This window comes from Larimichthys crocea, chromosome XXI (assembly GCF_000972845.2).
Source record: "Larimichthys crocea isolate SSNF chromosome XXI, L_crocea_2.0, whole genome shotgun sequence".
Classification (NCBI taxonomy): Eukaryota; Metazoa; Chordata; class Actinopteri; family Sciaenidae; genus Larimichthys; species Larimichthys crocea.
In genome coordinates, this window is record NC_040031.1 from 15427876 (window position 1) to 15442976 (window position 15101).

The 15101-nt window shown below is 42.7% G+C and overlaps 2 protein-coding genes and 1 long non-coding RNA gene across 5 annotated transcripts in view; 2 read left to right on the forward strand and 1 right to left on the reverse strand.

Moving 5' to 3' along the window:
• On the forward strand, window positions 1-10295 carry pidd1 (p53-induced death domain protein 1). 2 transcript variants are annotated; one of them, XM_027272763.1, is made up of 15 exons: window positions 1-1130; window positions 1225-1680; window positions 1820-1972; window positions 2078-2129; window positions 2224-2425; window positions 3352-3501; window positions 3592-3765; window positions 3849-3996; window positions 4072-4207; window positions 4292-4442; window positions 4550-4673; window positions 4795-4910; window positions 5814-5921; window positions 6158-6354; window positions 8488-10295. In XM_027272763.1, the coding sequence occupies exons 1-15, from the start codon at window positions 578-580 to the stop codon at window positions 8720-8722; spliced, it is 2955 nt and encodes a 984-aa protein (XP_027128564.1). In that variant the 5' UTR covers window positions 1-577; the 3' UTR covers window positions 8723-10295. The 2 variants fall into 2 exon arrangements, with proteins under 2 accessions (XP_027128564.1, XP_027128565.1); XM_027272764.1 differs by having other exon boundaries at window positions 2-1130; window positions 1267-1680.
• The window catches only part of LOC113744188 (uncharacterized), a 27041-nt gene continuing 13808 nt past the window's right edge, over window positions 1869-15101 (reverse strand). Inside the window, exon 3 of the long non-coding RNA XR_003461338.1 lies at window positions 1869-1969. This is a non-coding gene — a long non-coding RNA (uncharacterized LOC113744188). The remainder of the gene's footprint in view (window positions 1970-15101) is intronic.
• slc25a22a (solute carrier family 25 member 22a) overlaps window positions 10530-15101 on the forward strand; it is a 13299-nt gene continuing 8727 nt past the window's right edge. The window contains exon 1 of one of the 2 annotated variants that reach the window (XM_010743210.3): window positions 10530-10817. The gene's annotated coding sequence lies outside the window, so the exon portion shown is untranslated. Of the gene's footprint in view, window positions 10818-12754; window positions 12997-15101 lie in introns of those variants that run through there. The other variant, XM_010743212.3, reaches the window with a different exon arrangement.

Below are 15101 nucleotides of genomic sequence, written 5' to 3' on the forward strand. Positions count from 1 at the left end.
GGTTTTATAAACAGCCACAACCGGAGAGGCGGAGCTCCCGACTTTTTAAGGCGATACAGAATGGAATAGTCTCCCGCCCGTTTCACGTCGGTGGACGCTGTGCAGAAAAACGAACGCAGAGTTGATATGTGGAGCTTTCGGTTCAAAACACTGTCGGACACACAAGGAAGTAAGCAGAGCAGAGGCGAGATATGACAGCTAGGTTCATCCAGAGACTAAAACTGTGAGTTATTTAGACAGTGACACCACATTAGTTTGTAGGAACAAGTAGAAATCTTATTAACGCAGCTGCAGATGTCAACAGATGTGTAATTTCTAGCTAATACGTAAATATGATGAGGCGACAACAAAGCTATGGCTAGCGAATAGTTACAGTAACTTCAGTCAGCGAACATGTCTGCTAAAATACTCCTCGTCGCTTTTCAGGCCAGTCATTTAGCTGTATCTGGCTTTAATGACAATGACTGTGTTAAGTGCTGGCATGAGTAATGTTACAGACATGCAGAAAGAAAGGATCTGTTATTGGACCAGCTAGCTGTGTAAGTGTTATACTGGCTTCAGCCGCTCCTGATGAAGGATGGACGGACAACAGGAAGACATTATGGAGCCAGGTGATGAAGAAATGGCAACATCATCAAAGGATGGAGACCTGGACATGTTGGCTCTGAGGCTGTGCAGGGCGCTGGTGTACCAGGACCAGGAGAAATCAGATACTGGACCAACGAGTGGTGTGATGTCTGCAGGTCAAGCAGAAGAGCCAGAGAGAGATGTGTCTCCCTCCAGCCTCATGGACACATGTGCTCCTTCCATCTCAAGCCTCTCCTCCTCCTCTCACTCCAGCCACCATCACCCCAATATGTCTTCATCCTCCTCTTCCTCTTCCTCTGCCTTGTGTCTGACTCCGCCCTTGCCTCCCTCCGTGGAGCTCCCAGCCGTGTTGACCGATACGAGGCTGACCCTGGATGTGTACCTGGGTGGATCAGGCGCGCTGCCGCTGCTTTGGGGGTCCATCCCGGAGAAGCTGAGGGGCGTCTGGTACCTGAGGCTGGGCTCTGAGGATAAACCAGGCCTGGATGGTGCACTGGATGTTCTCCCCTTCCTGACGGAGCTGCGCTCACTGGCTATCCGGGGTACTTTTCTGATTAATTCCCCCGTGTAGTACAGTACAGTAAATGTTGTATTAATACATTATAATCTGTGTGTCATTCTGTCTTTTTCATTTAGTTTTTCATCCTGCCTGTCTGCTTTATTTTAATCAAAACCAAGGACACTGTTTTCATGACTCACACGGTGACCCACTGCCTGGCCTCCTCACCACTTTGCCAACATCTGTTTCCTCCCTTTCTCATCTGGTGCACCTGGATCTCTCTTTCAACCGGCTCACCTGTCTGCCACCCTGCCTTCTCAATCTCCCCGAGCTGTCCTCTTTGCTCCTCTGTCACAACCACCTTCCAGCTTTACCTCCCGATATAGGTCAACTATCCTCCCTTACTTACCTCTCGGTCCTTGGGAACGAGCTGGTCTCTCTTCCCTCGAGTCTGGGTCAGCTGAAAGCACTACAGACACTGGATATTTCACACAATCTCCTTCAGCGACTACCTGATGAAATTGGGTCTCTGGAGGAGCTTGTCAAGCTGGAATTGTCCCACAACAAGCTGAAGCAGCTACCAGAGAGCATGGGTAAGAGTGTGAGGGTGAGGGTGTTTGTCATTAAAAGACCATTACTGTATTTAAGTCTAAATCTGATATGGTTTAATGTAAGTTAAATTCATGAATGCAGCAGTAAGTGGGTGTAACCCTTGTCTTCTTCGTTGCCCAGGCTCTCTCCTGTCCCTCAGGGAGCTTGTCATCTTCAGCAATGACCTACGCCTGATCCCACAGTGTCTGAACAAATTGCCTCTGCTAAAAATAGATGTGCGGGACAATCCTTTGGGAAAACCCCCATCTCCTCCTCCTCTTCCTCCTACACCTGGTGAGCAGAGAAAAATGGGCTATATTGAGCTGTATTGACATTATATACGGTGTTTACATCTGCTGTCAGCATATTAACTCTGTAGCCTCGTTGTTTTTGTACCAGTTCAACGAGAAACAAAAATTCCAGAGCTGCACCTCGGATTTAATCAGCACAGGTACACAGAAATGTTTTCTTCAATCTCTGCATTTTAATTAAAACCCTTCTGACTAGATTAAGATTAAAGATGTCGTGCTCCTTTTGCTCCTTAGTTTCTCTGTTTCGTCTGCTGGGTGTCATGTGTTTCTCCCAGGGGGGGCTGAGCTGCTGTTCCCCCCGGGGTGCCTGGCGAAAGCCACAAGACTGGAGTGGGTTGAGAAAAGGCCGGAAAGGAAGTGGGTGCGGCTGGAGGAGCACGACCTCTTACTGAGTCGTCCACTGGAACTCCGTCCTCATGGAGTTACATTTCTAAAGGTAATAATAAAAAGGTTTATTGAGCTTAACTATTATAGGGACACAGATTTTGTTTGTTGTGTTTCATCCTACATCTGTGTTGTATAATGTTGTCAGCGGCTCTGGAGGAGCTATGACAAGTCTGAAAAAATAACCCAGATGAAGTCATAGTGACGTCATCAGATTTATTTCAGCGTGCGCTTAGAGCAATGACAGTGTAATGAATGAACAGAGCCTGAGTGATGTCACCCGTAGGTTTCTGAAACACTATGACAATATATATGAAAATATATATAGTGTATAAATGTATATTGTGTGACTGTTACGTCCGGCCTAGGGGAACCGAACGCAACAAGAAAGGAAGCCCCCCTTCTTCCCCACTCCCAAGAAAGACCAAGGTCACAGAGCTGCAGTTCAACAAAAGATCATTTATTCAATCTTGTGAAAAGAGTGGTAGTGTTAAGTTTCAGGGTGAGCATGGCCCAAAACAACAAACAAAACAATCTGACCGAACTCTAATTTACCTAACCCAAAACAAAGAAAACAAATTACAGGTTCCTAACCTGCCTCCGTATGAAATAAACAGGAGAAAAGGAGATGAACCAAAAGAGCTACTCACCCCTACAACTACCTGGACTGCTAAGCTAAAGTCTGCTAAAGCAGACAATACAAAGTACAAGTTCACACACACAGCACAACATAGCCTGGTGCAGTTGGGAGTAGGATCAAGAGAAGAGAGCAAATGTCTCAAGCGACGGCCATTATAGCAGCTCCACCAGTCCATTCTCCAATCGGCAGGCAGCACCTGGAGAGAGAGACCCTAAGGGTGGTAGCACTACCCTCAGGCAGGGAGGAACAATGGCACAGAAAAATAAACACACATCAAGACCAAAATATACTAAATTATGACCCTGGGTCATAACAGTGACATAAATGTACTTCAACAGCCCGTGGAGGTGTGTGTGCCATATCATCGGACAAAAAGAAGGGAGGTGGTGGTGCAGAAGTTCGACGGACAGTCATGGAGCATTTTACCCACAGTTCTGAGGAGAGGAAGCGAGGGCCATAGCAGTCACCCCGGTGGACGTCCAGCCAGGGTAACTATTAAACCTCCCACTGCTAAAAGAGTCGTATTTAAGTTTTTCCTTTCTTGATAGTGCAAATTCTAACAGCTGGTGTACCTGCAGTTGGCCTGCTGCTCAGTGCGCCAGTTCTCCTGGTTCATGGCAGTGTCCCGTCCAGTAAAGGACAGTTGCTCTGTTACACCAGCTGGAGCTCTGCTGGTGTCCAGCTCTGACCCTGGAATTAAGCTTCACTTCCCTCCAGACTCCACTGTGCAGACCCGCACCATTACTTTACAGGTATAGCACTGCGGCACATGGCAGTTTATATCGGTTTGTTGTTGAGGTATCTGTGACATGTTAGTTTGTCTCTCTTTATGCAGGTGCTTGAGGTGTCCGTGGCAGAGGTGCAGGCTCTGTGTGGCGATCCTCAGGCCAGCGTTAGCCCTCTCCTCTGCCTCTCCCAGACTCCCAGCATAAATTTCCTGCAGCCTATCAAAGTTCAGGTGCCTCTGCCAGCTGGAGTAACAGGTACATTATGCCATACACTGTCATTCTGTTAAATATTTTTGGGAGCATGTTTAACATTGTCTAATACTCCTGCAGGCCATACAGTTGATATGTCCTGTTTGCATCTGCTACATGGAGACCCCACTGCCCAAAACTGGACTGACATTACGTCGCAAGTGTCTCTTTACGTCACCCATTTGTATGCCATTTTCTACATCACACATTTCTCCTGGTAAGTTTTTTTTTTTACAAGATACTCTCATAATGTATGTTTTATATAGATGTGGTTATTACAGCTTTGTGTGCTCTATCACAGGTACTGGCTGTGGTACACCACTCAGCGCTGTGTAAGCGGGGTGATCAGGAAGGTTTATCAAAAGCTAAAACAGTTCAGAGTCCAGTTCCTCGTCCTCCAGCGGAAGACTGACCCTTCACAAGTTATGCTACAGTGTTTACCTTCTAACAAGGTTTGTAACTCTCCTCCGCTGATTGAGTCTCATCATCATCATCATCATCATGTGTAAATGAAATTATAAACGCTGTGCATACAGTGATTGTGACGCTTCCTCCGCAGGTGGAGGGAAAACTGCAGCTGTTGTTGCAGCGATACGACGGACCTCAGCCTTCAGATCTGTGTGACCTGCTGGAAGGAGAGCAGTTCTTTGCAGGCTTTGAAAGAGGCTTAGATGTCAGCACAGGTCTGAAGTCTTACATAAACGTTTTTTTTCTCCTGCTCCCATTTTCCTTCAGGGTCTCATGACATTGTGTAATAATTGTCCCGATAATCTTATAGAGATTATATTTTCCTGTTTCCTCCAGAGACACCAGAATGTATGGGGGGAAGACTGAGTTTCGTGTTTTACTCCAACGTGGAGAATCGGAAGGAAGTGTTCATCTGCCCAGATCAGGGTCAAAAAGGGCCAGTGAGGGGACAAGTAAGACTAACATGATGTTCAACAGACTGTGTCTTGCTGTGTTTTCTGTTTTCTACACATGACCTCACTTACATTATACTAGAACAAACAACAGATTGTACGTATCACTTGTCTACTGCACATACAGTACAGTACATTCTACACTAGAGGCCTATCTGGATGGGATTGATTATACAGAGGGAGGTGGAGAATAAAAGATTCAGTGTAGACCTCTGTTAAGTCATGAATCATCATTTGGCGACAGTGGCAAAGAAAAGTTTACTTTTAAGATGCAGATCCTGGTCAGACAAAACAAAAGGAGGACCAACAGCAAATCCTCTTTTGAAAATTGTTTTGTAAAGTATTTAAGTTCAGGGTGACCAGTGAGTTTGCAGAAAAACAGTAGGTAATTGTGGCTGTACTGTATTACTGAGGTGGGGGTGAAAAATTGCCACATATGCGCTCCAGATGGGATTAAAAGTACCGACCAGAGCAGCTAATGTTAAAATGACTCCACCTCCCCGAGAGAAATAAATCCAGTCCGAATGGGGCTCTCATTGTCCAGACATTCAACACTGCTTTAGGCTTTATGGGTGTTGGTACTGGTTTGCGTTGTGTCGTAAGGTGTTTTTAATGTTTTGTATAGCCATGTACTATAAAAACTACAACAGCTGTGTAACACATCAAACTAAAAAGTACAGCCTCAAAATGTGCTATAGGATTAAGCCAAAACCCAAACAAGTAAAGTATTTCCCTCCAATACACTAACATACATAGTATTTATTGTATCAGACTGCATGGATGTTTGTACCTTGGCTGCCCGGCTCAGTGCCAGTTAATGCTGTTGTTCTTTTTTCCCGCATATCCGTCTGTCAGCATTGTTTGTACGACGCATTGACAATATGTTTTGTGCCTCTGTTCCAGGTGTCTTTTTATAGAGGAGAGGTTCCTCAGAATCTGCCAGAGGAAGTGGCAAAAAAGAGGAAAGGACATGACAACCAATGGCTTGCAACTTTACCACTAAAACTTCCTGTCAGTTGAAGGGGCATTGTTGTTTTTTTTCCTTATTTCACATGAACAGTATGAACCTCTTGTAGATTTTATCCTAACATATTGGATGGCATCCCTTTAGATATTAGAGTATGTGTATACTCTAATATCTAACCACATATTTACAGTGTTTCTCTCATACACATTAGTATTTAGCGCCTAAGTTTGATGCTTATTTTACCAACACTGCTCATGTCTTCTCTCTGTTTTTGTCATAGGCTCTAAATTCGGATAATAGTTTCATCATGGAGGAGCCCCAGTATCCTCCTCTGAACCTGGGTGACCCCGAGAGCGGCTACCTGACAGAAGCAAACTTGCTGTCCATCTCTCTTCAGATAGGACAGGACTGGCACATTATTGGCATAAATCTTGGCATAAGCTACCAGGAGTTAGATCGCATCAAGTACAAGCACAGGTAAGAATGAAGAACCGCGTCGTGCTCCGCTAAAATTCCTCAACTGACCTCAGCAATATTGGTAATTCACAGGTCGTTGTTGGTATTTTCTAATTTGGTAATTGCTTTTATGAGCTATTATTCACTTTATGTAGGTTTATTTAAAAGCCAAGACTCGGACACCGCGCTGCTTAGATATACTACTACAAATTCATATTTGGTTTCTTAGGAAACGTGACGTCTTGACTCAAACAGGTGTAACAATTCTCGCCTGTTCAACATCAACTTGAACAGAGTTTAAGAGGTCAGAGACAATCACGTGAAAGCAGAACTCATTTACTTATTATATTATAAAAACCTATTTTTATAATTGCCCTGTTTAATGTAGATTCTTGTTAAATAAATAAAATATACAAGCCTGCCAGAGAGATCTAGATACATATTTACACGTTTAAAGCATCTCTGCATGAGTGACTGATGTGAGCAGCGGGTGCACACGAGCTGAAGCCTCTAAGGGGAACAAGATGGAGTGAGATGTAATGTGACTGAAGGAAAACCGCAGTGGGAGAGAAATGGTGGAGAATTTTGATTGTTTTTAATCTGCACTGTCAGCCATCACTAAGCCATCTGGGACACTGCAGGAGATTACACACAGACTGATGCTCATCTGTCCATCCCCCCTATGCTCATGCTCAGAAAACCTCTCACGACACATCCTGGAGGTAGAGGAGAGATGCATTATGCAAAAACATGCAGGACAGTAGATGGTTTTCTGTGTAAGGTGTTTATCTGGGAATTCATACACACGTTATAATGATTTGTGTATTTGATGGAAGCTGCCCAAATAAAGGATTTGGAAACAGGTGGTGCCTCAATCACGAAGATTTGATGCACAAATATTTACAATTCATACATAACCTTCCTTTCTGCATGGAGAATGTAATGCCACACATGAATAGTGTTTGTACTATTCGTATATTATGTTTATTAAGGTACAATGTGTAGAAAATGATTGTATCTTACTGTGTAATTGAAGTATTCCTCACGGCCATATACTTTCAGGTTTATTTGTCATGTGTAGGTTAACACAGGGAACACAAGAAGAACCGGTCAGCTCAGCATTAAGAGCACTAGACAGTGTAACAACACCAGTATATATATAATAATATAATAAAAAAGCTAAAAAGTAAAATACAGTACTATAACATTTTAGTTAAAAAGAGCAATATAGAAATAGAAAATATACTAAAATAGAATACAAAAAATATGTGTAAGTGTTCACAGGTATTAATATACAGACAGGTAATGCTAAATAAACTCTTTTTATATAGCACCTTTCAAAACACAGTTACAAATTTCTTTACAATAAAACGGAACACAATAAAACAAACAAAGTTCAACTGAAGGCCTTTTATAAAAGTGTGTTTTTAAAAGTTGGCACAAAGTTTGCAGCCCTGATCTCCTCAGGCAGGTCAGTACACAGTTTTGGAGCGCTGACTGCAAAGGCTCTGACACCTTTATGGATATATTTGGACCGTGGGACAACCAGGAATGACGCATCTGAGGATCTCAGGGAGCGAGAGGGGATGTAGGGCACTAGAAGTTTGACTAAATAACTTGGGTGATGCCTCTCAGGGCTTTAAAAGTAATCAGTACAATATTAAAATCCACTTTGCAGATAACCGTTAGCAAGTGTGAGTGAGCCAGAATAGGTGTGATGTGAGTCAGAATCCTGGCAGCGAAGTTTTGGATAAGCAGGAAGCAAGAGAGGGATTTTTACTGATGCTAAAGAGAAACAAATTACACAAATCTAGTTAGCTGGTTATGAATGTATGAGTAACAATCTCCAGATTTCCTGCAGACAGAAATGATCTGATCTTTGAAATGTTTCTCAGGTGACAATAGAAGGACTGGACTGTTGAATTTGAGGTTAGGCTTTTTCCATAACCCATAATGCTGGGTTATGGAAAAAGACAGAGAACTGATCTCAGATATCAGAGGCTGTGTGAGATTTGATTATCTGATTATTCCAGAATGTAACATGAAATATTGTAAGAAACTCTGATATTTTAAAACAATGTGCATAGCTTTTAATCCTTAGGTAGGTCACTGTAATCAAAGTAAAATGTCTCATGCATCTTGTCTCCTAACCAGAGATGATCTGAGAGGCTTGGTACTGGAGATGCTCTTCCACTGGGCCCGGGTACAGAGGGATGCAGGACCTGGGGCAGTGTCGAGGCTGGTGGACGCTATGATAGAGAGTAAAAGGAGGGACCTGGCAGATGAGATTGAGGACGTTGTCAGCATAGGAAGAAAAAAGTACTTGGAGTCACTGAGGAGAGTAGGCCTGGAAGGAGAGAGCTCGTCCTTCAGTGAAACACAGCAGTAGATAAACCCACGCTGAGTGCAGATGGCTGGCTTACACACCATGAGTAACCTGTTTGTTTACAATGTGCCCCCATCATCTCATCCTGCTGTCTAAACAACTGTCGTGGACTACAAAACATCTCCTTTTCACAATCATGATAGCTGGTGGCACCTTGCAGAAGATGAATAGATGAACTGCATGAAGATGATGGCTTGGTAAGAGCTATCTCAGTGTGCAAGACAAGACTACGGAAGCCCTTACTACCTCAGACACAGTCATAATTGTGACTCATAATCTGGACTTCTGCAATTTTGTATGTTCAGACAGTGTCTCAGAGATTTGGCTCAGTATCTCACGAGTATTTTTATGCCATGAATTTCCCTCATACCTGATCAGGACAGAGTAAAGACACGGAGCAAACACTGGGAGGTGTTGGACTTGCTTAAACCGCCAGAGGATGCCACTTTTATGGTTGATTAAATTTCTTCCTTGTGTGCCTTTGGTCACCTAGAAACCAGCTCAGCTGCAGCACAGTCTGAAGTGACGTATCAGGAGGAGTTTGTTTTTAAAGAATGTATGTATGAATTTGCAATATTTTCATCTCTAGTAAAACTGTGATGAAGAAATGTGTCAGCTATGTTTTCTGACTTTGTGAAATGAGTCACTGGTTGTTTAAGACTTTTTTTAATTTTCTCCCTTGAATGTCATATGAGATGAAGGAGCGTTTTATGGATGTTTTAAAAATGTTTTGACCGGACAGCTTAGCCAAGCCTCACTCACTGATGGTTGGTTATGTTAATGAGAGCTATATAACTATAAAATTGCAGGCCACTACACTTTAAATTTCTTCTTGACAGCTCTAACCAGTTTTAACAGGCTATATCACATTTCACTGGTTTTAGCTTCCCTCTGCTGGCTTCTGGTACATTTTAGGATTGATTTTAAGATTTCACTGATCACTTTTAAAGCTTGCTGGGGCCTGGCTATCAATTTTATTGCCAGCAATATCCGTACGAGCCAGCCTTAGATCCTTGGACAGGTCACGTCTGGTTGTTCTGAGGTCAAGGCTTAAAACTAGAGGTGATTGCTTTTCCATCAGGGCCTCTCAGCTTGGGAATGACCTGCCTGAGGAGATAAGGCTTGCTGTTTCTGTATCTGTATCTGTTTCTGTTTCTCTTTCAAATCACTTCTTAAAACTGATTTTTACAGACTTGCCTTTATGTTTATGTTGTTTTTTATCTTCTATTCTTTAGAGTAGAAGATGTGTAAGCCCTCAATTTGAACTTTTTTTTCCCTCCATTCTTTTAAAAATGTTGAACTTATTTATTTCAGTCTTGAACAAAGCCAGGTTGCAGAAAGACGTCATAAAATTGGTTAAACATTAACCAAAATGCTCCAGCAAGCATTCATTATTGTAATTCAACAACACTGCGATTGGCCTTCTTCACTTAATGTAATTGACACCTAATTAACCTGAACACCATCCCAGTGAAAAGACACACTGTGTGCTCCGTTGTGCCTTCTTGTATGGATGAAAAGTGTCAATTTCAGTATCTTTATTTTAGTTTTTTAGTTTGTTTTTTTCTTGTGCACACCAGATAAGAACATTTGCACCTTTTGCACCTTTTTGGGGCTGCTTAGCATTCATCCCCAATATTTCTACTGTGTTTCTACTTCACTGTTCAAGGTCATTGGGTTGGTTGAATCGTCACGATGACGCCGCCTACCATCCCCCACCTCTATCTACACCTATACTGCAAATAAAATATGTCTGTACTTCTACTACATACCACTAGAGGACTCTTTAAAATCCCTTTTCTGTTTTTTTTTTATTCTACTCCTACTCCTCCATCGCCAGCTAGGCTGCTGCCCCCTCCACCCTCCGTCCCTCCCTCCTTCCCTGCCTGCCTTGCCTCGCTTTCACTCCCACCTCCTCTACCTCCCTCCACTGGACTCAAATGCTAGTAACACCGGTAGGTAGGTTAGCTCTTGTCGGTCTGTCAACCTAAGACACACAGTGTTATAACCAGGCTTTGATTTTATTTATTTGTTTTTAACCACCGGTACCACACACCAGGAGAGATAACGGTGGGGGGAAAAAAACCGACTGTATGTGGTATGTAAATAACGGGATGCAGTGGCAGTCTTGCTGGCGGGGTGTGTGATTGAGAAAACGGCATGTAACCGTTAAATATGTTACCTGGGGGGGATGTACGTGAACGCAACGTAGTAACCGTTACATAGATCACGACCGTTAGGAGCTAGCTTTGTGTTTTAGCCCGGGATGTGATTGTTTGCGGGGTTGTCGCTTCGTTGTCTTGTTTTTTTTTCAACATATGGTTTAATTTAACGTTAACGGCAGCGGACTGTTATAATAATTTAACAAGATACGGTGCCGGTTGTGTATAACGGATGAATAACGGTTATTTTGAGGGGCGGTCAATATGCCGGTTATTAATATGCCGTGTCATATTTTGTACATCTTAACCGTCGAGCCGTTGGGCACAGGTGTAACGGTTATTCAGTGTAATGTGACAGATAAACCTCCGTTTTTTTAATGTATAAATATTTATTTATAAACATTTTATCTCACTTGAGGTTTTTTTTTTTTTTTTGGAGTACTGTATCTAAATTTCCTCCAGATATTCAAGGGGGGGCACTGCGGCCGCCCTCTGCCGGCTTCCGCTCAGTAGTGACGGTGTAATTATCATCATGTGGGCCGGTATGTTGGTAGTGGAGAATTAAACCCACCTCCCCTTTTTTTGATTGGTAGATCAATGTAAAGCCACTCACCTCTGACAGGCAGAGTGTGGTTAAATATCACCACACTGTAACACAAGTTAAAATGTGCAGTATTTCTGTGAAAGGCCTTTTTTTTTTCTTTTTTCACCCCTTACCCATTTACTGCAGAGTAAAGGCAAACTTGCAAAAAAAAAGCAACTTTTCCACAGTTATTGGATATGTTACGTCAAGGCCTTTGAAATAATTGATGAGGCGAGCCCTTCTTGGGTGTAGGATGACATCCTATGTTTTCCATTGGAACTGTTTCATTCAGTCGCTGTGTTAAATATTAATTTAAATAGCCTCCTCTAAAGGCATGCTAAACTCCCAGGACTCCAAGGACTTCTAAATGTCACCGGCATATGTGCACTGAATGGAAATGACGTATAGATGCTCTGCTATTGTGTGTAACTTACAGTGAAAGCCGTGTTGTAATTTTCAAAACGGTAACCAGATGCTTCAGTGCCGCATTTGGCTTTCTGTCTAAAGAAAGTCCGCACACAGTGGTGTTATTATTTCCGTGACAAGCCTGTAGGAAAGCTGAGAGGGATGCAAAACAGAGGGGATACAACAGAAAAGGCCCCAGGTGACTTTAGAAACTGGGCCACCAACACAACACCGTGTTTCTGCACCGGAGAGGCGTGCATTTCTGCTTTCATGCAAGTTGAGCTGTTATTTCTGATCTACAGCAGGTGATAGTAAAAAAAAAAAAAAAAATGCATTATTGTGCAAGTTCAGTGGCTGCAATCTGAACTCAGAGTAGAGGATCTGTAGTAGAAATGCATGTGTCGTGGTCTGATCATAACTCTCATTCCACTGGTCGTAAATGGAGATTGCTAGAGAGCTTTCATAAGTAGGTATTAGGTTTATAATCCTGATGCTGTAGGGAAGAGGGAATAGTAATCAGATTTATGTGTAACACCACAAATTTCTTCTCTTATTTCCACAGTGCTGTAGACGTCCATCTTATAAACCAGTATGATAGCAGCTGGCGAATTGTAAAGGACAATAGACGTACAGCTGTCCTTTCAGAAATAATTGATGCAACAAACATACACAGCAATATCAAGCTCACGCTAAATGATATAATAGTAGCTCTCTTTTTATTGGGCTGAAATTATACTCACAAATTAATACTAGAAAATAACAGCTCCAGAAGGAAGTGGGCTCCTGCAGCTGAGAGAAGTACTTGACATCTGATAGAGGATTGCAGTAACACACTCGTGTCCGCAACAATCCTCAGTTCCTCTGTCGACGGCTTGAGCTCACAGTGCGTTAATCAAACCAGTTCATGTGAGACAGATGGACTGGTAACAACAGCCTGCTCTATTCTAATGAGCAAGGAGGGGGGATCTGTGTGATTTTTCCCTTTCTTTACTTTACAAAGCTACAGTCATGTGAGTGGAGTGCTGTGTCAGTAGGGCACTCACTTCCTTCTGTAAATCACTGTCATTAAGTCAGCAAGACCTTCCACTCTGTCTGGTACTCGAGAGGACTGAGCTGTGATGTTTAAGGTAACTCTTCTCTGGTTGATTTAAATGAAAGCAATTTGCATTGAGTTTTGCATAGGAAATTAACTGGTCTGGATTTGTCTCCAGATTTTCATGATCTGCAGGGTTTTACTTCTTTATATCTATAAAGTCTTTTGTGATGGAGACATGCCTTAGAGCAGATTTTGTGTTTCCCAACTTTTTTACGCTGCGTACAACCACAGAAAATATTCAACTCTCCAAATGCCATCGTTATGACAGAGGTTAAAATAGTCGACCCAGTTCAGCTACAGAAATCTCACACAAAAGTTGACTATTGTTGAATCCCTGGAACCAGTTAAAGAACCAGATGTTACTGTGTCCATGTCACATTTTAGCTCGTGATTGATGCATGCGCTCTACCTGCCTGAGCGTGATGAAAGTATTACAGGAAATGCAAAACATATTTTGAATTACATTCCTGTGGTCTCTTCATTTATGCATTTTCCAAAAAAAAATTCGTAGTATTTTGTTAAAATCCAGTGTGTAGGATTTAGTGGCACCTAGCGGTGAAGTTGCAGATTGCAACCAAATGTATGCTCTCTCACGCCTCACCCTCACCTCACCGCCCAAAATCATGGCTGCAAAATCTACATTAAAAGCAAATATCTATATCTAGATCAGGGTTCTCTCACTATAGATGTAGAGGGGCTTATTGTGAGACAATGAAAACACAGCAGTTCTGATTTTCAGGTGATTATACACGAATGGAAACATACTAATAAATATTGTATTCCATTCCTGCCAATAAATCCACCTAATTTTTACACACTGGACCTTTAAATACATTAATTTAATTAAAATATTTACATTTCAGAGATTCCTCCGTGTACCACTCAAGGGAGCTTGCGTACCACCAGTGGTACTTGTACCACAGTTTGAGAACCAGTGAGATCATCATGTTTTGTATATTTGAAAAGAAGAAAAATGTGCTCAGAATGGCTGAAATATTAGAAAATTAATTGTAAGTGGTGTTTAATTTTCGGTTTGTGAAGTTTTAAGTTTGGGAATCAACATAAGTGTCCTTGTCAGTAAAAGTGTGTTTTATTTATTTATCCCTCATTGCTCAACTTGAAATGATGGGCAAGGGTCAAAAAAAGAGCTGTTATCTGTCGGTGCTTTTTTGATCTTGGGCTGTGTTTTAAAGTGCGTCCAATAGTTGAGTAACTACGGGGGGGGGGGGGCGGGGCTGGGTTAAGCTGTAAGTTAAAGGCTCTGCATGGCAGCCGCGTTTCACAATCACAGTGTCGATTGTTTACTCATCAGTGCTTATCTCCTCTGGAGGTACAAACTCAAAATATGACCTCTGTGTGAATGTGTGTGTAAGAGAGAGATGTTTCAAGTCACATGTGGTTTAAATCAAGTCTGGTCAGATGTAATTCTCCTGAGCGAGGACATACCAGTCCTCTTCCTGCAGTTTGTAAGAATAAAAGGAATTCCTGTTTCGTTGACAAGTGACTTCACTGTGCTGTGGACACTGTTGCCAGTTGTTTCCGTACAGACTCCGATTGTCATGACAAGATAGTACACCCGTGCTGGACGAGTACTGCTGCAGGCCTGGTAAAAAGCAGGGAGATGCCAGCTTGATGGGTGACTCATGTAGGACTGCAGTGCTCATACATTTTCTCCTGTCTACCAACAGAACATAACATAGTCTTCTGTAAATTAAGATGAACAACATGTTCATGTAGCATGCAGCATTGGTGATGAACAGTTAGAAGGAGATGAACAATGGAGGAACGCTGTGAGAATCTCCAACAGAGCCTAGACTCAATGACCTGCTCTGACACTCCCTCCTCCACGTCTGGGCCTCAAGTCCCTATCCAAACTAAACACACCAGACCACAGCTGCATTCGCGCTGAGATACAACACCTAATTGAACACCTAAACGTCCACGCATGCTGTGCAGTCTCTCTGGAACGGAGGAATTAAGCGATACTGGTGTCGTGCGAGTGAGTGCAGTCGCACTTCTCAAAGAAACCCACAAGTCAGCAAAGATCTGAGGCAGAAAAAAAAAAGCTGTGTTTGAGAGTCGTGACTCGTGACTGAGGGAAATGGTTGGGGGTGGGAGGGGGGCTGGTGAGGTGGA